The sequence below is a fragment of the Entelurus aequoreus genome, linkage group LG02 (assembly GCF_033978785.1).
Source record: "Entelurus aequoreus isolate RoL-2023_Sb linkage group LG02, RoL_Eaeq_v1.1, whole genome shotgun sequence".
NCBI lineage: Eukaryota > Metazoa > Chordata > Actinopteri > Syngnathiformes > Syngnathidae > Entelurus > Entelurus aequoreus.
In genome coordinates, this window is record NC_084732.1 from 43,954,447 (window position 1) to 43,978,359 (window position 23,913).

Below are 23,913 nucleotides of genomic sequence, written 5' to 3' on the forward strand. Positions count from 1 at the left end.
TACTAATGTTCACTCTTGTGAACCGTTTTCCATGGTCCGCCGGTTTGTTCTAGAATACGCAGCATAATACTCTGTCGTCGTGTTCTTCCTTGTTGTTTCTGCAGTTCAAGGAGTAGAATACCGGTTCAAGATGGCGGACGAATTTCCTGCGCCACAGTACCCAATGCGGTATCTAGTCATGTATGATATCTATGCTGCGGCCCATACAAACCACTCCGTGAAAAAGACGTTTGTTGGCGGCCCTCAAGGGGACGCTCACGGCTCTACAATGGGCACCGGCTCTATAGTTAAGAAAGACTGGTCTACCTAACTTGCTTTAAATATTCATTTAATTATGGCACAGACCCCATGCTCTTTATTAATATATTGTCTTAATATTTGAATAAATTCGACACGTAACCAAACCCTTAAATACTGTTTATACTTACATTGGCTGTACTTTTTTTAACGTATTTTTAGGGAATGACAGACACCGCTTTGACCAGCTAATAAACAAACACAATATCGATCTTAAAATGCAGTTTACCATGTAAACATCCACCTTGTTTCTAACGTAACCAAGAGAGTTCTAAACACTGCTCAATTGTACAGAAAAATATATTACTTTGAATTTTACAGTAGTTCATGAACTCAGTAAAACAGTTGAATTATCTTTGTCGATGTTATGTGAACAATAAATGCAACATGACTAAATTAAGTAGATTTGTGGTCCATTCTAGTAGGTTACGTGCTCAAAAAAGAGCAATCCTAAACTCTCCGTTGCTCCTCCCAATGACTTCCCCCTAAACTCGCATTTCCAACCAAAAAAAAAGTGTTATCCTTTTAAGCATAGTTAACTTCAACACTAATCAAGTAAGTAATATTTAACTGTTTCAATATGCCCTCTCAGATTCACCAATGCAGTCTAACGGATCACTTTGTACATGGAACATGTCGTAGAACTTAAAAAATGTTGTCGTCACTTTACTCTTGTTTTTGTTCGGACTGCTTGCTGCTCCTGGCTAGCTTGGAATGCTAACCCAGCATTTTGGTAAACAAGACTAGCGTGTGGACTACTACAAACAATTTCGGTTTAGATGAGTGGTTAAACTGTTACATTTATTAATATAACCAACACAAATGTTAACCTTTTAAGCTAATAATTATTACGGTGCATCTTCGCTAACTTTTGGGATCGTAGTTAAATTAGCCTCTCACTGGAACGCCTCAGGCTACAAACATTCATCCTCAAAAGTAGCCTGTATTTAACAGTCTATTTATAATGCATAACAACAATAAAATATTAAACACCGGTTGTGATGTCGTGGTAAAGGTGAGGGATTACGCCAATTTAGATGCATATTGTAACCTTAACATTTAAGTATATTCATGTATTCATTGATTTCAGGCAATGGCATACAAATTAAAAAAAAGTACAAGGTAGACAACATGTAATAATATAAATTAATATAATGCAAATATAAAATATGTCATATTTTTGGTTCATTTAATAGTTAAAACAAGCATGATGGTCTAGTTTTGCCTGAAAGGGAGTGGGAAGAAGATACTTTATTTAATCCCACCCCCAGTTCTCCATTCAGTGATTAATACATTGAGTTTCACTGTTACTTAGTTTAAGGATTATAATGCAAATTTGTATCATGGTAGCATTACCATAGGTAACAATATTTTTTACAATGTAACAATAATTTGCATCAACAATGTAGGAAGAATGACCATATCAACAATGGTAATAGACAAAATACCAACAATGGTAATAGACAACATAGCAATAATGGTACAGAGGACAACAGCAGGTCAAATTAAAGACCCTCATCTCTATATTCATCTTTATATTTGAACCAGACCCGATGTTTGTATAATAGTTTAAATCGATTAATAGTTTAGCATTGCTTGTGCTGTAAGTCCAGTTTGTTCCATAGTTTGGGGCGGTATAGCTCGGTTGGTAGAGTGGCCGTGCCAGCAACTTGAGGGTTCCAGGTTCGATCCCCGCTTCCGCCATCCTAGTTACTGCTGTTGTGTCCTTGGGCAAGACACTTTACCCACCTGCTCCCGGTGCCACCCACACTGGTTTAAATGTAACTTAGATATTGGGTTTCACTATGTAAAAGTACTTTGAGTCACTAGAGAAAAGCGCTATATAAATATACTTCACTTCACTTTACTCCGCATACAGACACACAAAAACGTTTACGAGTGGTTTGAGCTCTCGGCCATGAGAAATATCCAAAGCCTCTCAAATTATGAGCATGCACTCGAGTTATAAAAAAACGTTATAGATTAGGCGGCAATAATTTGTTAAATGCTTTATATAAGATTATTGATGTATTATATTTAACAAGATCTTCACATTCTAGCAACTTTGATTGCTTAAACAGATTATTAGTAGGTTCTACAAAAAAACATCATTGTGAATGATCCGCACTGCTCTTTTCTGTAACATGATCAGAGGATTAATTGTGTTGTGGTAAGTCTTCCCCCATACTTCAACACAATATGTAAGGTATGGGAGTACCAAGGTGCAGTATAGAGTACGGAGTGCATTTTCATTAAAGTATAGTTTTGCTTTGTTTATAATTGAGAGGCTTTTGGAGATTTTTGTTTTAATGTGTCTGACATGAGGTTTCCATGATAGTTTACTATCAATTATTACTCCCAAAAAGTATTCTCATTTACAATTTCAATTTATATATATATATATATATATATATATATATATATATATATATATATATATATATATATATATATATATATATATATATATATATATATATATATAAATATATATACTGTATATATATCACCTATTACTCAAATAAATTAACAGTATGTTAATCTATTATGCTAATAAACTGTTATGATATTGTCATACTTTAATGCAGGCTCTACAAAAGTAAAACGCTGTAAAAGTAGCCTTTTACCTTTCATAGCAAACTGAAGTGTAAACACTCATCCATCCATCCATTTCTACCGCTTGTCCCTTTTTGGGGTGGTGGGGGTGCTGGAGTCTATCGACATAGAAACACAACTTGTAGTGTCCACTTTGCAAAGAAATATTCAGAATGTCTCGAGAAAAGACTGGAAATAATCCACAAAGTCTGGGAAATGGCAGTAATACAGCAGTGTAGAAGTGATAGACTAAGCAAACAGAGAGTAACCCCTGATTTCCACAGGATGCAGAACAGCAGCGAAACGCAATCCCCACCTTCTTTCTCTTGCGAATCCGTGCGTAATAACGTGAGAATGTAAACACTGAGGAACTTCTCAAGCTTTGCCATTCATCAATACTCACAGGCGGGTGCTTCTGTGACGGCATTAAACAAAAAAAAGCATTCAACTCCTACAAACCACTCCCCTGCATTCCCGCCTCTTATGAGCTGGTAGTTGACACAGGCCCCCGGAGAGCTGCCTGTATATGCTTATTAAATATTGGACCTTCAGAATAGGCATGTCCCCATACATTTGTTTCAACGAGGTGAAATTACATCTGAAAACTTCTGACAAGTTGACTTCATATTTGTCCCCACTAGGATGTTTGAAAGTCTAAAATACAATCCGCTTTGAAATCGTTCTATTATTTTCAAAGTAAACAGTAAAATGTATTTTGCGCTTGTGCTTGGCTTCCTGTCCAACACAAGTAGATTTTAGCTAAATGGATCCACGGTCTTACGGCGGCCAGCATAAATAGAAGCTATGTGCATAGTTAGTGCAGGGATGCGGAAAGTCACCACCATGTCAGTGCCGTACCGCAAGCGGTGGAAACGGACACATTGACTTGAATAAAAACAGAAAGAGTCCGCCGCCATGACGATGACCTTCCGCTGCCATTTCGTATGAGTACTAGGGGTGTGGGAAAAAATCCTCACGTTGTACAATTCAGTATCAATTCTCATTTTTCAAAAATCGATTTAAATTTAAATTTTTAATTTTTTTTAAAAACATATTTTAATTAATTAATTTTTTTAATTAATCAATCCAACAAAATAATACAAAGCAATACCATAACAATGCAATCCAATTCCAAAACCAAACCCGACCCAGCAACACTCAGAACTGCAATAAACAGAGCAATTGAGAGGAGACACAAACACGACACAGAAAAATCCAAAAGTAGTGAAACAAAAATGAATATTAAATGGTTGTACTTGTATAGCGCTTTTCTACCCCTTTTTAAGGAGCCCAAAGCGCTTTGACAGTATTTCCACATTCACCCATTCACACACACATTCACACGCTGATGGCGGGAGCTGCCATGCAAGGCGCTAACCAGGACCCATCAGGAGCAAGGATGAAGTGTCTTGCCCAAGGACACAACGGACGTGACTATACTTACATATATTAGCTGGGCGGTATAGCTCGGTTGGTAGAGTGGCCGTGCCAGCAACTTGAGGGTTGCAGGTTCGATCCCCGCTTCCGCCATCCTAGTCACTGCTGTTGTGTCCTTGGGCAAGACACTTTACCCACCTGCTCCCAGTGCCACCCACACTGGTTTAAATGTAACTTAGATATTGGGTTTCACTATGTAAAGCGCTTTGAGTCACTAGAGAAAAGCGCTATATAAATATAATTCACTTCACTTCACTAGGACGGTAGAAGGTGGGAATTGAACCAGTAACCCTCAGATTGCTGGCACGGCCACTCTCCCAACTTCGCCACGCCGTCCCCCATTATTATTAACGACAGTATCATTAGTAACAACTTCAACATAGCAGTGATTAAAAATCCCTCGTTGACATTATCATTAGACATTTATACAAAAAAACAATAGTGTCACAGTGGCTTACACTTGCATCCCATCTCATAAGCTTGACAACACACTGTGTCCAATATTTTCACAAAGATAAAACAAGTCATATTTGGTTCATTTAATAGTTAAAACAAATGTACGTTATTGCAATCAGTTGATAAAACATTGTCCTTTACAATTATAAAAGCTTTTTACAAAAATCTACTACTATGTCAGCAGAATGGGGTAGATCCTGCTGAAATCCTATGTATTGAATGAATAGAGAATTGTTTTGAAACGGAAAAATATGGTTTTTGAATCGAGAATCGCTTTGAATCGGAAAAATCGATTTATAATTGAATCGTGACCCCAAGAATCGATACTGAATCGAATCGTGGGACACCCAAAGATTTGTAGCCCTAATGAGTACCCCTTTTTGTTTAACAAAGCCTGTTTTTGGCTTTGGTTTTTGGCCTACTCAGTGGCCTAGTGGTTAGAGTGTCCGCCCTGAGATCTGTAGGTTGTGAGTTCGAACCCCGGCCGAGTCATACAAAAGACTATCAAAATGCGACCCATTACCTCCCTGCTTGGCACTCAGCATCAAGGGTTGGAATTGGGGTTTAAATCACCAAAAATGATTCTCCTCCCAGGGGGTGAACAAGGGGATGGGTCAAATGCAGAGGACACATTTCACCACACCTAGTGTGTGTGTGTGGCAATCATTTGTATTTTGACTTAACTTTTGAGGGGTATGTGCTTATTTGTCAATATTGTCATAAATTGTTCTTGCATTTTACAGGCAGATGGTCCGTTGTCGCCCCTCAAAGATGATCCACTCGTAGCAGAGCAGCCTTGACATAGCAGTCATGTCCCCCAAAGTGCCAGTCAACCATGGCAGAGGAGATTTTTCTGCAGTGCAAGTTGCTGTACGAGTGCGTCCGTTGCTTCCTAAAGAGCTCCTCCACTGCCATGAGAGCTGCATCACTGTAGACTCTGAACTCCAACGGGTCACCCTGGGTCATGACAGACACTTCCTGTGCGATTTCTTGTTTGAGGAAACCTGCCGCCAAGAGGAGGTTTATTCTGTGTCAGTGCAGCCTCTCATTGATGCTTTCTTTCAAGGGTTCAATGCCACAGTTTTTGCTTACGGTCAAACAGGCTCAGGGAAGACGTACACCATTGGAGAAGCTAATATATGTAAGTAGAAAAATTTCCCTTGTGGATCATTAAAGTTTAAAGTTTTTCTAATGTCATATTTTAATGTTGTAGCTTATTTAGCTTTAGAGCAGTTTTACTTTTCTGTGCACATTGCTCACTGTTAATTGTTGTTGTAGCTTCATTCCGAGATGAGGAGCAAGGCATCATCCCCAGGGCTGTTGCAGACGTCTTCAAGCTGCTGGATGAAAATGATCTTACAGACTTTTCAGTCCGAGTCTCCTACTTAGAGGTCTACAAAGAGGAATTCAAGGACCTACTGGAGGTGGAAACTGCAAGCAAGGATATCCATATCCGGGAAGATAAGGGCAACATTGGTGAGGACTCTTTAAATTGATGTTGAATGATACATTTATACATTATAATGGGGGTGGGCCATCTTAGGCACCTCACGTGTTGATGTGATTACGATACAGTTATTACACGATTGTAATGATTATTGCTATCGATATTGGAGGCAACTTTTTCCCTACTCAGAAATGTTGTCAGCATCCCTTAAATACAGTACACTTATATCAGACATACTGATCCACGCCATAAGTGGCTCTTATTACACGAGTGTAATAAATAAAGTGCCTTTAGAAATAGCACTTCTTTTAACCAAAATTCTCTGCTTTTTTCACAGATTTTGGTACTAGTATGTTGTTAGGAAATATTACATATATAAAGACTTCCCAGCAAAAGCATTGTTGACAATAAAAAGACATAACATGGCACTGAGGATTTGAGGCGTCCACACTACAGAATAACAAAAAATTGATGTCACCTTAAAAAAAAAAGCCATAAACAGTAGCCAATTTTGCAATAAAGCGATTGTTGATTGACCGCCTCCTATTCATCATTAACGTCACGGTAGACGCTACAATACAGCCGTCCCTTAAAATGGTCCGGGTGGCTTTTTTTCGTCTAGGCAACTTCTGGGTGATGCGGTTCTGTTGATGTTACTTTGCTATCATGGAAAGCAATATATTTTTTAACATTTGCTAATCGATACTGATCCTCAAATCGGGATGCATTGACACACTTCTAATACACATAGTCACTGTCTACAGGTATACTGTACCTGAGCTCTAGTACAAGAGCTGTATCCACAAATCTGCCTTTAATAAAGATATGCAACCCTCTGTCTGTGAAAGTTGGAAGTAATCATTTGGATGCCTCCGATCAGTGATGGCCGATTTTTGTGATCGCAATTGTTAATTAATGCCTTTCAATGCCGATCACAAATGCTGATCCCCTCTGGCTAATATATTCATTGGTCGTTCCCAAGTTGACACGCTAACAGCTAATTATGTATCACTATAAATTGTTGTAGCCACTCCCCTAAATTATTAATTATCACATCCAATATGGCAAAATTGTTGTTACACATGGAGAGCAAGCAGGAGCAGGCATCTTAATAGCTAAACCAGCTGCTAAACTCATCTAATCTCAGAAATATTTCTAAAGTGAGAAATTTGTTGTTAAAATTGGATCTCGAAATGATCATTCACGCATTAATTTCGTCTCCTATTGACTATTGCAATTTTCTTTTCACTCTTTTCAACAAGTCAACGCTAAAGAGACTTCAGACTGTACAAAATGAGTCTGCCAGACTATTGACCGGTGCAACCAGAACAGCCCATATCACCCCCGTTTTATCCAGTCTTCATTGTCTTGCAGTTAAATTCCGCATTGAATTTAAGGTTTTAGTCCTGACATTCCGTGCATTGCATCGTGGGGCCCTTCAGTACATCACTGACTTGCTATGCCCCTACTCTTCAGGGTGCAGCCTCCGGTCTTCAGGCCAGGATCTTCTAAAGATCCCAAAAACTTGTGTTAAAACCCGTGGAGACCTGGTATTCCAGGCTATAGCTCCCAGACTGGAACAATTTGCACCAGTCCCTCCGTGATGTTGACTGTTGAAACTTTTAAGAAACATTTGAAAACTTCTCTTTTTAGTAAAGCTTTTAGTTAATGCATTATGCACCTTTTAACTATCAATTTTAATCCACTTTGTATCCTTTTTATGATGTTGCCCCTGTTGTTTTAATTGAATTGTTATTTTACTTCACCTTTGTGATTTTATCTGTGAAAAGCGCTTTATAAATACAACGTACTTACTTACTTAAGCTAGCTAGAAACAACAGAAGAAATAAGTGCTCAGTAAACTTTAAGAAGTGGAAATGGAAACGCCTTACAGCAGAAAGTAAGCAGATATTAACAGAAAATTAACAAGTAGATTAATAAGAGTCTAGAGAGAGAATAATATGGCGACTGTTGGTGCGTCAGCATTGTCACAGTCAGTAAACTACATGCAAGAAGGCGGATCGATCCATTAATTGGTGCTGTCAACACCAAGGCTAATATCAGTATATGACCGATACTAGAGTGATTAGATTGATATCTTTAAAAATATTATTTTTTATTTTTTTTTAATGTTTACAAATTCAGACAATCAGACTCAAACAATTGTATGTAATAAAAGAGAATAAGGAACTATTTTGAATATTGTGCTAATAATGTTAAACTGTCAATAGCACTCACAATAAATACATTGAAGGATTTACAGTTAATGCTAGATGTGGGGGAAATAATCGATTGTTAGATTCATCGCAATTCGGCAATGGACTATTATAGAATCGATTAGTTAACGTCAATAATCGATTTATTTATTGTAAATAAAGTAATGCACACAGTTCTAAAATTTGGCTAACTGCAGTAAACCACCTCACCGAGAGAGCCGACCAGCTCCTTTATTATCGGGCATTTATAGTCCAGTTTTGCACACATTTTCATTAATTTAATAAATGTGGGAATTAATTTAACTTTTTTATTCCAAATTAATTGTTTTCTTAAAGTAGCACGTGATAAGCGCTTATTTAGTGAAACGAAAATAAATATAAAACTGCATCAATGTACATAAATAAAAGATGCATCAATAGCACATTTTTAATAGAATCGTAGCTCCTGAATCGTAATTGTAATCGAATCGTGAGGTGCCCAGCGACTCCCACCTCTAGTTAATGCATGTGATTGGTATCACTATTGGTATCGACCAATCTCATTCATGGATAATTGGTTTCGGAATCAGCAGCATAAATCCTTAATTGGAACTTCCCTAGTAATAATGCTTATTTACTGTATGTAAAACATTTGTTTGGATCTCATTATCATCATGCATGTCTATGTAATGTTGTGGACATGGTGTACTGTATAACATCTCCCTTGTTTGTTTACATGCTTCTTTTTGTGTGCATATTAGTCCTGTGTGGTGTAAAGGAGTGTGAAGTGGAGGGTCTTGATGAGGTGTTGAGTTTACTGGAATCAGGAAACACAGCGAGACACACTGGTGCAACCCAAATGAATCCAAACTCCAGCCGCTCCCACACTATTTTCACCTTGTACATGGATCAGCGGCGGGGGAGTTTGCGCCTTTATGGGAATGCGACAAGCACCGGACCCCAAATGTTGTCTTCCAAGTTCCATTTTGTCGACCTGGCTGGCTCAGAGCGCATCCTGAAGACAGGCAACACAGGCGAGAGACTAAAGGAGAGCATCCAGATTAACAGTGGCCTTCTTGCACTGGGGAACGTTATCGGAGCCCTTGGTGACCCCAAAAGGAAAGGCTCTCACATACCCTATAGAGATTCTAAAATCACAAGGTGTGTTTATAGCAATATTACATTATTAGCCTTAATATCAATGTTAGATGTATGTTTTGAACTTGTTTCGCTATTTCAACCAGGATTCTTAAAGACTCCTTGGGAGGAAATTCAAAAACTCTGATGATCGCCTGCGTCAGCCCATCTTCCTCAGACTTTGATGAAAGTCTTAACACGCTAAACTATGCCACAAGGGCCCGCAATATTCAGAATCGGGCTACTGTCAACTGCAAGCGGGAGCCTGATCGCGTGGAAGGGCTGGAGCAACAAATCAAGGCCCTTCGCCGAGCCTTGGAAAACCGCCATCGTTCAGAGACCCGCATCATCGCTCATGCTGATCCTAACCGAAGACTACGACTTGGCGAAGGAGAAATCAGCAGGCTTCAAGTCCAAAGTGTGCACTATAGGACTTGCACAGACACAGCTTACAGGTCATTACATGATTTATACTAAGTTACACCATTTACATGAAGGTATACACTAAATTGTAAAGATAATCAGATTTTACCCAGTTGTATTTTGTAACTCTTACAAAGTTGCAGTATTAGTTAACCCAATGTAAACCTAATTTTTGATCATTTCTTGCACGTAGATTGCTACGTGAGCTGCAAAGTGAAGGCGCCCTGACCGCGGAACAGACTCTGAAAGTGAAAGAGTGGATCTGCTCAGTGGAAGAGGAACGGAGTAGACTGACAACTGCCTCTGGACCGGACAGCGGGATTGAGAACAGTTCTACTGAGGAAAATGTCGCTTTAAGAAGGGAAAGGCCTTCCGTGAACAACCAGGTCTGTCTTGAACAAATATTTAAAACTAGTGCAGTGTGACTCATAAAATGGCTCTCAACAATAATTCCACCGGACATTGTCTAGTTTTTTTTCAACTACTTAAAGCCCAATTAGAGTGTAAGGCAAGGCATCTTTATATACAGGTATACGGCAGATTTTGTGCACAAGCTAATTCAAAGGGCTTTACAGATGCATACAGTCTGCAAGAAGGCAAGAGGGGGCTTAGTCTTCCTTATAAATCTAAAATATTTTGAGTTTTCAATTAATGTAATATACTTTTTCTTACCATATTCACATTTTGAACAAAGGATTGTAATTGTTTATTGTGTTATTTGTTTGGATATGAAGGTCCATTACTAATATAACTCTTTGTGATTTTTGGCTTTTTAAACCCAGGATTCCGACTCTTTGGAGGAGAGGTGGAGCTATGAACATGACAGTGTGAAAGATGGAGAGAAGGATCCTCCTGTCGTAGCTAGGCTTCAAACCCAGATCCTGCACCTAGAGCAAGAGAATACAGACTTCCTGGCAGCTCTGGAGGATGCTATGGAACAATACAAGCTGCAGGTTAGAAGTCTCAGCATTGATTTGAGGGGACATGGTAAAAGACAAATGATTGTTACCCCAGTACTTATTTTAGTCTTATGTTTTTATATATTCTATAATTCTCATTTGGTTGTACTTTGAGTTGTTTCCCCTCATGTGTGACAATATTTGTGTTTGTTTACTTTCTCAGAGTGATAAGCTACAGGAGCAACAGGACCTGATAGCAGAGTTGCAGTGTTTGCGTTCCAGTCCTGGGCTGCATGGACTTGGCCATAATTTTTGTTTACGGCCACACACTGCCCCAATGGGATCCATGCAGCATAGCATGAATGGAGGATTGCAGGTAACCAATCACCATGTGTTTAAATAAACATTTGTGACAAAGGTAGCTTATATTATCTAGCATATTTATTTTTTTGTACTGATTATTTACTTTAAGATGATGGGGTGTATTTAATGAGGTGTCACAGTTTAAAATCAGCTATCCAAGCTTGCATTGTTGTGGTTACAGGTTGGTAAACAGGATGTCTGTCTCTATGAGGATCAGAAGACCTCAGGTGGAGCAGAAATCCATGAAGTGGAAGAAGAAAGCAGTCAGTCAAACCTGCCTAGAGTGAGAGGAAGGTTTGGCCTTTAACATTACAGTTTGCAGCTTGCATGATGAAGATACTGTACAAAGTACGATGGGATAATTCACACTATTATGTGTTCTCATGTTTTGTATGATGTCAATACATATTGCACACGACAGGCAGGTGAACCAAACCTGGACCAAGAAGGACTTGCTTTCAGTCGGACGAATCAGTGGCAAAGGGCTCATATCTCAGCTGCCTGAGCCCGACCAGCATTCAAGTTTAGCAAGAAATGCTTGTAAGTTTTACCTACCTAATGCAGAAAAAAGTACAAGCCCACTTTCTTTTTCTTTCTCTTTCTCTGCTGTATGTCACCCGTGACCCCAAAAGGGACAAGCGGTAGAAAATGGATGTATGTCACTGTTAGGTAGATGCATGGAGGCGCTGGCGTTCGATCCTTTTGACCCGCCCTCTTCCTAGTTCAAACCTTCAAGTTACTTACACGCACAGAGAAAAAGGACAACGCCACAGCATAAGGGCAGTGTTGGGTGTGATTTATTGTCTTGCTTACCTGTTTAAACTATGCACATCAGCCATTGCATCCGTTTTTTAATCCTTTTGTATGAGGAAAAAGATTTCCCCGCATTGACAGTGTGGATGAAGGCATGTAAAAATATTATTTAAATCACTTTATGGCAAGTTTTTGTTGCCCTGTTACATGATTACTTCAAAACTATATGGTTAACATTATGAGCAGAAAAATATTGCCATTTTTCGGACTTTGCTGCTTTTCCATCTTCTCCTCCCTTGACACCATCTTCTGTGTTTCCTCATGGTATTTCAGCAATTCCTCAAGCATCTTGAGGGAAACATCAGTAGAAGAAGACACAAAAAAGAGTACCGCAGGTTTTGACTCAGTCTTTCTCCCCTCGAGGGTGCTTGTGATTTTCAAGATCGCATTTGGCTTGAGCTATTATACTTTTTTCCCTCCAAACCCTTTTTTCTTTGAAGTCAGAATCATTTAAATGGTTGCTGCAAAATAAACTTATCTCGCTTGGTCTATCTCATTTTGCGAAATGCATTAGAGGGGCCATTTACCCAAATTACAGGTACTTTGAGGTTACATTTCATACATTCACATTTTTAAACTCCTTCTCAGCTTGCGCCAGCGTGGGGGAGATATCTGTACGTGATGTGGTGAGAGGCTTTGAAGGCATTTCAGAATGGGGTCTTCATCAGGCCCAGCAGAAGATTCGGGAACTGTCAGTCACCATCCGCATGAAAGAGGAGCTCATAAAAGAGCTGGTCAAAACGGGTATGTGTCGCACTCAGCAAAGTGTGTAGTGTGGCATATTTTGCACTATGGCTCATACATTGTATGGGATTCAACAGGTAAGGATGCACAGTCTTTGAATAGGCAGTACAGTCACAAGATCACAGCTCTGGAAAGTGAGGCCGTGCAGGCACGACAGGAGCTGCAGGAGGCCCAAAAGCAACTTCAGGACCTGGAGAGGCAGGAGAGAGAAATCAGCACCACAGACAAGACCCGTGCACAGGAATGTAGACGGAAAATAGCGGTCGCACAAAGCAAAGTTCAGGTTTGTTGAGCCTTTGTATTCTCTGAACTATTTAACAACTTAGAGCATGAGTCGTATCCTTACTTTTTAGTTACTAATTTGAAAAACATTTTTGTTTCAGGTTCTCAGTCAGCGTCAGAGGGATACGGCCCATCTTGCTAATCTGCCTGCCCAGAGTGAGCGACGTGTGCTCGAGCTGGAGCGCAGTGTTCATTCCATGAGGCAACAACAGGAACTTCTGCAAAAGCGGCTGCGACAGGAGAGTCAGCAGAAACGACGTCTGGAGACTGAGATGCAGCGCAGAACCCACAGAGTCAAGGTACCACAGATATTCACACATTTGGTTTGGATTTGCAACATGGTCTGAACTTCTGGCTCTCACCACTAATTCTGTTTTAAAATACATTTTGGAAATGTTTATCTTTGACTTAGTGAAGGGTTTTTCTTGAATAGGAACTTGAGATAAAGAATGAGCAACAGCAGAAGATCTTAAAGATTAAGACGGAGGAGATTGCTGCCTTCCAGAGACAAAGACGCAGTGGCAGCAACGGCTCTGTTATGTCACTGGAGGAGCAACAGGTAAAGTCACAAATCTGATACTGTATCAAACTTTAACTCTATGCACTAAAATTAACACCAAGTTACTGTATCCTACTACACTTGTACATTTGTGTTGTGTGTGTCTGCTCTTTCTTTGAGCAGAAGATCGAGGAGCAGAAACGTTGGTTGGATGAGGAAATGGAACGTGTGTTGGAGCAGAGACGAGGGCTTGAAGATCTTGAAGGAGAGCTCACGAAAAGAGAAGAAATATTGGCCAAGAAAGAAGCCCTCTTACAGGAACGCAGTGGTCTTGAAACCAAGAGACTCCGCTCCAGTCAGGTATTCTAATATATCTAACACTTTTCAGCAGCACAATGAATAAAAAAAACACTGATACATTACCACTGGGCTTATGTGTCCCGGCAGGCACTGAGTAAGGATCTGGTGACGCTAACAGGACGTATCGAGACCCTTGAGCACGAGTTGAGTGAGAGGAATGGTCTCCTTCGCAGCAGCAGTGCTCAGGACTCCCAACAGATTCGGCAAGAAATCTCCAACCTGCGTCAAGAGAAAGATTCCTTGCTGAAACAAAGAGAGGAGCTTGATGATAAACTGCGGCAGGGTAACCTGCTCTCACCTGAGGTAAGTCTCTGCTCTGCTGCATGTCAACTAAGTGTGGGCGGGTTGATCCAAGTATTGATAGTATGGAGTCCAAGGGTATTACAGTGGAACCTTTACGAACTCAACTGGTAGGTAACTCCTGTGACTAAGCTGACAAACAATGAGCACCAGAGATCGATAAGTCGTGCCCACTGTACATGTGCTGCCGGACACAAAATGGCTGCGCTGCGATGCACGCAATGAGTGAGTGAAAAGTTTGTACACGGAGAAAGGGCTCGTACACCAAAGCGTCTTTTTATTTGGTCCTATGTTCTTAAATCGGAATGTCTGTACAATGAGGGTTTTCTAAACCGAGATTACACTGTATCCATGGCAGTGCATGTTTTATGTTTTTATCTTTTATTTTTTACAAATAGGTTTTGGTGGCAAGAAGTCAAGGATTTTAATGACAAACAATGTAATAGTATTTTTGCACTGAAGTTATTGACCAATATTGACTTTAGTTTGCTAAAATAAATGTATATAATAACAATTAATAGGTTTGTTGATAAAGATGCAAAATGTTTGCCCAAAATCATGTGTTTTACTCTTGATTATAATCCCGATCAACAAATTTAAGGAAAAATCACAAAATCATTCAATGACCTTAAAACATGTCAAGCGAGAAATATTTGTATCGACAATATTATTCCCATACTTTACTTCACAAACTTTGCAGTATCGCCCACTCCTAATGTCTACATGTACTTTAATCAGTTTCTAATTCTATACATGTGGCTTTTCAGGACAAGGTAGAATAGGATAGGTTTTTAAACACATGGCTGTACTTTTAATTGGATACCTGTGGTGTAGATTAGCAGTCCTGCGTTAATACAGGGTTTTCGAGGAGCAATAAAAAAAGTATTAAGTCATTAAATAGAGTTAGCATAATTTAAGGCCTTAAATGGCATTAAAAAGCATTAAATACAATGTACAAAGGCATTAAAAATGTTTATGCAATTGTAGGAGAGGGCCGGTATTCAGTAAGTCAGTCAATCGAACAGTAAATGAAAATGAACTCAATAACTTCGCCGTCAGCGATACATTGCTATGTCTGTCTATGTGTTTCTTTTTTTCGGCTGCGGTTTTCAAACTGGATACAAGAGGTCTTGTGTGGTCTGGCCCGAAAGCGTAAAAAGCGCTGCCTCATACAGCCAAATGAAACAGCTCTCGAACCCAAACTTTGCAATTCTTTGGTTACTGTAGGTGTGTACGGTAGTCCCTTAACTGTGACACCATGTTATGTTAATGGAGAAGTTGAGCTTGTTTCATACACAACTCATTTATTTTAGTCTCCACTTCAACACACATGAACTAACTTGGCTAACCGCCCCCAAAATGACTTCTGGTGGACTTAGGGATTTTGCTGACATTTATTTACGACTTAAAATGCATTAAAAAAAAAACATATGAGTTATTGTCTTACATAAAGATTGTGAATGATAGGCAAAATTCCCCAAAAAAATTCAGATTCCCTTTAATAATTTTTCTACATTCTGTGAACGTGCTGATGCTCTGGCAAAAGCGAGAAAAAAACAACCTATGCTGTGACCGTCACAACTGTCAGCTGCTGCTACTATAAATAAATAAATAAAAATACATTCTCAGATGAAACGGTCTTGTGAGCCAATTCTAATTCACAAGATAGTAACAGTTAATGTAAACTTTTAGACTTAGACATAGACTTCCTTTTATTGTCATTCAAATTTGAACTTTACAGTACAGATAAGAATGACATTTTGTTGCATTAGCTCGTTGTAGTGCAGGATAAAGGAGCAATAAGATGCAGATATAAATAAATAGATTACTGTACAGATAAATATATTGCACTTTTGCATATGCATCCACGTGGCCCATGTGGGGGTGTTCTTGATCACACTAACATCCTCCATACACTTCTGAATGTATGCGGACACAGACTATGCAAACTCCTCCACACTTGTGTGATGATTTTCGGTGGCGGCTGCCTTGAACATGTTTTCAACTATTCAGTATTATCATTGTCAAATACTTAAACTTTTGTCTATACAGACAGTTGTAAGTTTTTGGAACATAACAGTAGTAGGACATGGCATACATTGTTTTAAGTGGCATTAAAAACTATATTAAATTTGATTTGTTCATAACTGTAGAAATCCTGTAATTTGAACGTTCTTTCAAATGTATGAGACTCAACAAGAACCACAGTGCAAGCATTTATGAATCTTTATCTTTTCTTTCTGCTTCTGTTAGGAGGAGCGAACCCTCTTCCAGCTGGATGAAGCCATTGAGGCTCTAGATGCGGCAATTGAGTATAAGAATGAAGCCATCACTCAGAGGCAAAGGCAGCTTCGGGCGTCGGCCAGTATGCTGTCCCAGTGGGAGATGAATCTCATGGCCAAACTCAGTTACCTGTCTGCCTCTGAGACACGAGCTCTGCTGTGCAAGTACTTTGACAAGGTTTGTGGACCAGCCAGTCCGATCTTATTGTTATAGTTTTCTCACTAACCAGGCCTCAACATCAAACCATTGGTGCATGATACAGTTCAAGATGGCCTTTAGCAAAAGAGTCACAACAAATGTTCAACTGAACTTCGATGATGCTGGCTGACGTGATTGTCTTCTGTAGGTGGTGTCTCTGCGCGAAGAGGAGCGTAAGTTGCAACTCGCCCTAGCGGAGCTAGAAATGCAGCTGGATGAGCAGCAGCAGCTGGTGCAGTGGCTAGAGAATGCTCTGGATCGCACGCAGCTCGACACCGACCGCAGGCTCACTCAGCAGCAGAAGGAGCACGAGAGGAGCGTGCAGCTCTTACTGCAGCAGTGTCGAGGTGTCTATCATATTTTATTAATCTTATTTATCTACATTAGAGGGGACAATGAGTGCAATTGTACACTATTTTAAATCACAACCACAATAATAAATATTTTATTTAGGGCTGTCATAGTTAATGCGATAATAACGCGTTAAGTATAAGTTTCTTTAACGGCACTCGTTTTTAAATGCACGATTAACGCTCTTGTGTCCGGATTCCTTTTTTACCCTTGGGCCATCCCATAGCATGGGTAAATGTTCACTATTTACTGATGAGCCACAAGCGGGAAAATAGCGATCAGAAAAGGGTACATTTTGGAAATACAAGATCCAAAGCCATTACAAGTTGTTCTACTGAGAAAACAAAACCATTTTTTTTTAATTCACGATCGCTGAAACGTCACATAGGAGCAACAACCTGTTGCCAAGCTAGCATTCAGCAAGGTCGGTCAAGTTTCACTACCGTGTTTAGATTAGTTTAACGCATTAAAAACATAAAATGTAGATTGTTACCGTAACTGTTGTAGTAATATGAGCAGAAAGTAAAGACAATAGGCAGGAAGTCCATAGTCACTATTTTATCAGAGACTTTCATGGCGTCAAGACACCTTCTCAAACAAATCACACACTTCCAGCTTCACAATAATAGTGCCACGCGTTACATCCGGTCTACATAACAAAATAAAAAAAATGTCTTACATTACAAACATGCATTGTCAAAGATGTTTTGTAATGTAATGTGATATTTATATCTAAATAAATGCTAGAACATCAATTGAGGAATAGGAATAAGACATTTTCTGGCACATTGAAATAAAGTGTATATGCTTTGATAAAATGTTCTGGTTGATAGTCGTCAATTAAGGAATGTTTAGCAGGCTGAATATTACATTTTATTATCAGAGAAGGTTAAAACATTGTCATGCAGAGAGATATGAATACCATTAACTTGTACAACACGTAATGTACAGAATATCAGAAGCATTTATTCAGGTTGAAATATCACAAATTACAATACAAAACATCTTTAACAATCAAACCATGGTCAATAACGATCCTCTGAATGCAAGTGCTTTTACAGCAGGAATACAAATTCAGTATTCCAGTGACGTGCGGTGAGGTTCATGACTGGTGAGGCACTGACTTCATCACAGTCAGATTTACAAACATATGAACCCTAAAGAGTATCTTATTCACCATGTGATTGGCAGCAGTTAACGGGTTATGTTTAAAAGCTCATACCAGCATTCTTTACACATACAAACTGTAGCACACAAAAAAGCACATTTAATAAAAAAAACATTATTATGGTCTTACCTTTCTTGCTGGACATCCACACAGCCAGCCTTTGCGTGTGTACCACGCCGTTTGAAAAGAATGGGTCTTCTGTCCCGAAGTCTGAAGCAAACCTTTTAGCTCCGGCGTTGGTCTACCTTTAATTATTACCTCCTGCTTCGATTGAAAGTCCAGTTTAGAAAACTGTTTTATTTTACATATTGTAGCGTCCAGAAGAAGTGCACACCAAGTCTGACGCTCTTTTTTAACTTTTATTGAGCAACCTATAATAACACAGCTCAACTTATCTTGTTCCTTCCACACGCACGTCTATCCTCCTCCTCATTTCCGCAACAACAACACTTCCTCCTTCTTCGCCAATCATCTTACAGGCGTGCTACGTTCACAACAATGGGAATTCTAAATCTCACTCACTCAAGAACACAACATCAACTTCAGCAGGTCGTTACAATATGTAATCCTCCATGTTTTTAATAAAAGTTCAGGCGAGAGGAAAAAATAAACGATCGCTGCACTTGACTTGCTAACTGTTGCTTGTTCTCACTTCTTCTGCGGCCGAGGAATGATCTCTGGGATCTCTACAGCCCTCTACCACCAGGAGGCCGGATTACTGCGAGCCTCAGCCAGTGCGTCTTCGCAGCAGTTTTATGATTGCCCAGCACAAGAAATACGTTACACACATACAGTTGTTGACAAAATACACTGTACATTATATACCTCAGCTAACTAAACTATGCCATAGTTTAGTTAGCTGATATAATTCATATAGCAATACAGTCTCACTGCACAGCAGGCCAGCAGTTAGCCAAGTCATTGCGCAATCCATGTTGAGGCACAAATCAGTGAGGTGCCTCAACTGGCTGGTGACTCACCGCAAGTATATGAACGGCAAATGTGAAAATTCAGCGATTTTGAATAAAAATAATCTAAAACTGGTGAAGTTAAATGGAAAATAACTTTAGTATAATCACTGGATACATATGATAATTTAATTATTATTTTTTTCTTTCCATTATGGCACGTGAGGCCCCGCCTCACCTGCCTCTACTGACTGCACGTCACTGCAGTATTCCTACAAAATACACAATCTGGCAAGACACCAACACAGCTGAGGAAATGTTTTTATGTCATTAAAAGCATGTTTATGTCAATTTGGTGTTGAGTTGTTTAAAAAAGAATGTTTAAAAACACTTTATTAAAGCAAGCTAATTGTCTAGTCATGGTATTAAAAACTTGAAAATAATTATCTGTCCAGGGGACACATATTATTAAATTATGTCTATCTACAATGAATGACGATTAATTTTGAGTTAACGAAGAATAAAATGCGATTAATTGCAATTCAATATTTTAATCGTTTGACAGCTCTAATTTTATTAAATAAAATTGCGACTTGTCCAGGGTGTACCCCGCCTTCCGCCCGATTGTAGCTGAGATAGGCTCCAGCGCCCCCCGCGACCCCGAAGGGAATAAGCGGTAGAAAATGGATGGATGGATGGAATACTTTCTTGACAGTGTTAATATAAGTGTGCATTAAGGGCAATGGGCTTTATTTGTGCAAGCGTCATTTTTGAAAGGATAGGATAAGATAGTGTTTTATTGTCATTGCACTTAAAAATTATATCAAATTACATTTTCAGTACAAACCCGTTCAAGAGCAGCTCTTGCATGACATCTTAAACACAACTCTTGTGTTTCCGTGCAGAGCAAATGGACGAGGACCTGGCAGGAAGGCAACGGCAGTACGAGGGATGGATCTATGGCCTCAACAAGGAGCTTAACCACTACAAGGCAGTAAATCTGGACCTTAGCAACAAACTGAGGGAGTTCTGTGGCTCAGTCAGCCAGCCGAAGGAGCAGGTTAAAGGTACATTTCCTGTGTTGGTTCCATCTAGGACTGTAACTAACAATTATTTTAACTGTTGACAAGTCAGGGATTCATTTTTTAGATTAGTCGACTAGTTAAACAATTATTTTTTGTATGATCTTATGTACTTGTTTGCGTTGACGACTTGATTTGAACTCTTATTCAAAAGCTATCATAGTCAATTGTAACGAAAATAACAAATTACCTGGGACCTAGTGGTTTTGATTTACTACAAAAAACATTACCACCGTGAATTAATTATAAGTGAAGGCCTAAAGTGCAAGATGTCCTATATACATTAAGTGCAAAATAAATGTAATGGATAGAATAGACCTCACCTTCAATGGGGAAGTCCCACAGTTGCAGTGCAGATTTACATACAAAAAAGTAAGGAATATAAAATATTAAAAAAATAACACTAATATTGCACACATAAGTAAAATTATTGTATTACAACTGTTTTCATTCCATACTGTCAGTTGGGTTTTTTAGACCGTGTGACATTATTTACATAAACGTGTAAACATGAACATTACCGTACTCATAATAGTCAAAACATTAACATCCTGCTTTAGCTGCTATTATGTCCCACAAGTAACACAATTGTAAACATGAACATATCTTAATATATTTAAAAGTACTGGGCAATACTACAAACCTGGGTATTGATACAATACCAAATAGTTATAGGGACAGTATTTGTGATACCATTACTGATACTGATATGTTTTGCTTTAAAATATTCAAAATCATTGAATAATTTAGCCTTTAAATTTATGTTCACAATAAAAACAAATAGAAAATATCGCTGTAATCACGGTAGCATCGATCGTATACTGATACCATATATTAAGTATCAATACTATCAATATTTGGATCAATCAGCCCTATGCCTAATATTTAAAAATTAGCAGCCTTCTTAATAATTTAGGTGCTTACATTTATCTAAAAAGTGCCAACTAGAGTGCATAGTAGACAATCAACAATGCAGACTAATAATTGCAGCCTGAGTTTCATCCTTAAAAATCTGCCCTAACTCTCCTTTCCTCTTGCTATGCTTCAGTGGTGTCATCTGAAGGTAAACCACTAAATGTCAACAGTGCAGATAGTCATGCAGGAAGAGGGACCCCAATGACTGAAAAACCTCCCAAATCCAGAGAAGAAATGCGGGAGCTCGTGAACGCTCCTCTCCCATCCACCTGGAGGCGCTCCTCTCTCCCTACAGAGGAGCCCGCTGCCATGGAGGAGCTGTGGCTGCGAACCGCCTCCGACGTTCCTGTCAACCGTGTAGTCCAAAGTGGGCCCAACTCTCCCAGCGTGCCAACGCTGCTGCCCGCTGTGAAGTCTCGGAGGGATTCTCGTCGCAGCAGCCTCAATATCGGACCACTCATTTCTAACAACACTTTCACGGACACGCGCAAGAATCTTGCCTGAAATTAGTAAGGGAAGAGCTTTCAGACTTTCCTTAGATTTGCATGTAATACAATTTTCTGTATGTGTATTTAATTTTCTAATGGACAGATTTTTCTACAAAGCACTTGGAATGTGGTAGTTTCTGTTTCGCTAAGATGCATGACGGCCTCATCAATCATTGTTATTGATACAGAAAGAGGTTAATTATATTCCATTTGAACTTTGGTATTTTACAGTATTTTATATTAAAACGTTGCATATGCTAAAATTGAAGAGGCTTTGACCTATTGTTTGTATTTTCAACATTGTATACTCCTAGCTGAGCAGTAGAGGGCAGTGTAACCTCTGCATGTAAGGTCTGACAGGAATATTGCAGTATTGTGTGTGTGTCAAATATTGTGTATTTACAGCCCAATAGGTAAATATGTTTCTTCTGGGAGCTGATTGGATTCAAGGGAGATCAGTGACCTTTGAACTCATATTCACCAGATGTCCTAAAAACAAGATTATGTTAAATTTGTAATGTCATATCTTATGTTTAAGTACGGTACGTGTACATGAAAGTGAGTCAAAAGTCACATTCTCCAATTGGTAGATTTGTCCAAAAATGCATTCCATATTATGCTGAATTTACATAGCAAAGAATGCTCATTATATTAACAGTATTACACCAAAACATTGTATTTGTAAGGTAGATGTTTAAGAAATATCTGATCGCGTTGGAGATCGCTTTCATCAGGGACGGTGTGGTGAAGTTGGGAGAGTGGCCGTGCCAGCAATTTGAGGGTTATTGGTTCAATCCCCACCTTCTACCATCCTAGTCACGTCCGTTGTGTCCTTGAGCAAGACACTTCACCCTTGCTCCTGATGGGTTGTGGTTAGCGCCTTTCATGGCAGCTCCCGCCATCAATGGGTGAATGTGGAAATAGTGTCAAAGCGCTTTGAGTTCCTTAAAAAGGTAGAAAAGCGCTATACAAGTACAACCCATTTACTACCTACGGCTGTTTGTAACTAACAATTATTTTAGCAGTTGACGAGTCAGCGATGAATTTCTTAGATTAGTCGACTAGTCAACACGATTATTTTTTTGTATGATCTTATGTACTTGTTTGCGTTGACTACTTGATTTTAACTCTTATTCAAGAGCTATCATCGTCAATTGTAACCAGTGTTGGGACTAACGCGTTACTAAGTAACGCGTTACTGTAACGCCGTTAGTTTCGGCGGTAACTAGTAATCTAACGCGTTATTTTTTTATATACAGTAACTCAGTTACCGTTACTGCATGATGCGTTACTGCGTTATTTTACATTATTTGTATGTAGTATCGGCTAGAAACTGAAGATCTGATAGTGTGTTTTATTGGAGCGCTCCAGTGGAAAAGAAGAGGCGTGCTTTCCCCCACCCACAGAAAGCACGCCTCCCCACAGGGGAGACGTTCCTCCAGAGCCGTACTTCGGGTCTAACAACCTTCACTTTACCCGGAAGAGGGTCTTTACAGCTGAGGGTGAATGACGAGGCCGGCGGTTTGTTGCAACTTTGTGACTTTATTGCACGCAGCCATCCACCGAGCTAGAGCACCTACACGCACTCACTGTCGCCGCTCCCTCACTGACGTCACTCACCTCTCATGCTGTCATATCTTAAAGGGCCACACACACACACACATACGCTACTCTCATAACAACTAACAAGACATCATGGCGAAGCCAGAAGTCGAGTTTTTTAACATGGAGACATTCTCAATACTTTTCTTTTGTCGAGCACAAAGAAAATACCATTTTAGTTAAATGTAAGTTGTGTCTTGGATCAAAGATCCTATCTACTTAGAGTTAAAGTTAAAGTGCCATTATGTTGCAGCTATTTAAAATAGTTTTGTCAATTTTTTCTGGCCTGAAATACATTGGCCTTTGAAACATATCTTTGTCTTTGTGTGTTGTATGTAGACCACATTGTTTGTGTGTTGTATGTAGACCACATTGCTTTCTGAGTTCAGTGATGCAAATACATGTCAAGTTGATCAACAGATTGTATTATTCTCCAGTGCAATAACAGTACTGAAATGAAGGCTAAAAGGGCATTAATGGGAGCCTTAAAAAAATGGGGGAAAAAGAAGTAACTAAATAGTTACTTTTCACAGTAACGCATTACTTTTTGGTGTAAGTAACTGAGTTACTTTTTAAATAAAGTAGCTAGTAATTGTAAGTAGTTACTGGTTTTCAGTAACTAACCCAACACTGATTGTAACACAAATTACCTGGGACCTAATGGTTTTGAT

At 39.2% G+C, this 23,913-nt stretch overlaps 1 protein-coding gene across 2 annotated transcripts; it reads left to right on the forward strand.

Annotated features, from left to right (window-relative positions):
* The first annotated feature begins 739 nt into the window (after window positions 1-739).
* kif7 (kinesin family member 7) lies at window positions 740-21,925 on the forward strand. 2 transcript variants are annotated; one of them, XM_062027346.1, is made up of 20 exons: window positions 740-852; window positions 5,529-5,926; window positions 6,064-6,261; window positions 9,189-9,588; window positions 9,672-10,019; window positions 10,181-10,373; window positions 10,770-10,940; window positions 11,110-11,262; window positions 11,431-11,543; window positions 11,671-11,789; window positions 12,651-12,806; window positions 12,884-13,089; window positions 13,190-13,387; window positions 13,522-13,647; window positions 13,771-13,947; window positions 14,035-14,250; window positions 16,501-16,707; window positions 16,877-17,075; window positions 20,061-20,222; window positions 21,286-21,925. In XM_062027346.1, the coding sequence occupies exons 2-20, from the start codon at window positions 5,596-5,598 to the stop codon at window positions 21,654-21,656; spliced, it is 4,044 nt and encodes a 1,347-aa protein (XP_061883330.1). In that variant the 5' UTR covers window positions 740-852; window positions 5,529-5,595; the 3' UTR covers window positions 21,657-21,925. The 2 variants fall into 2 exon arrangements, with proteins under 2 accessions (XP_061883330.1, XP_061883340.1); XM_062027356.1 differs by lacking the exon at window positions 740-852 and adding an exon at window positions 909-1,030.
* Window positions 21,926-23,913: the final 1,988 nt, after the last annotated feature.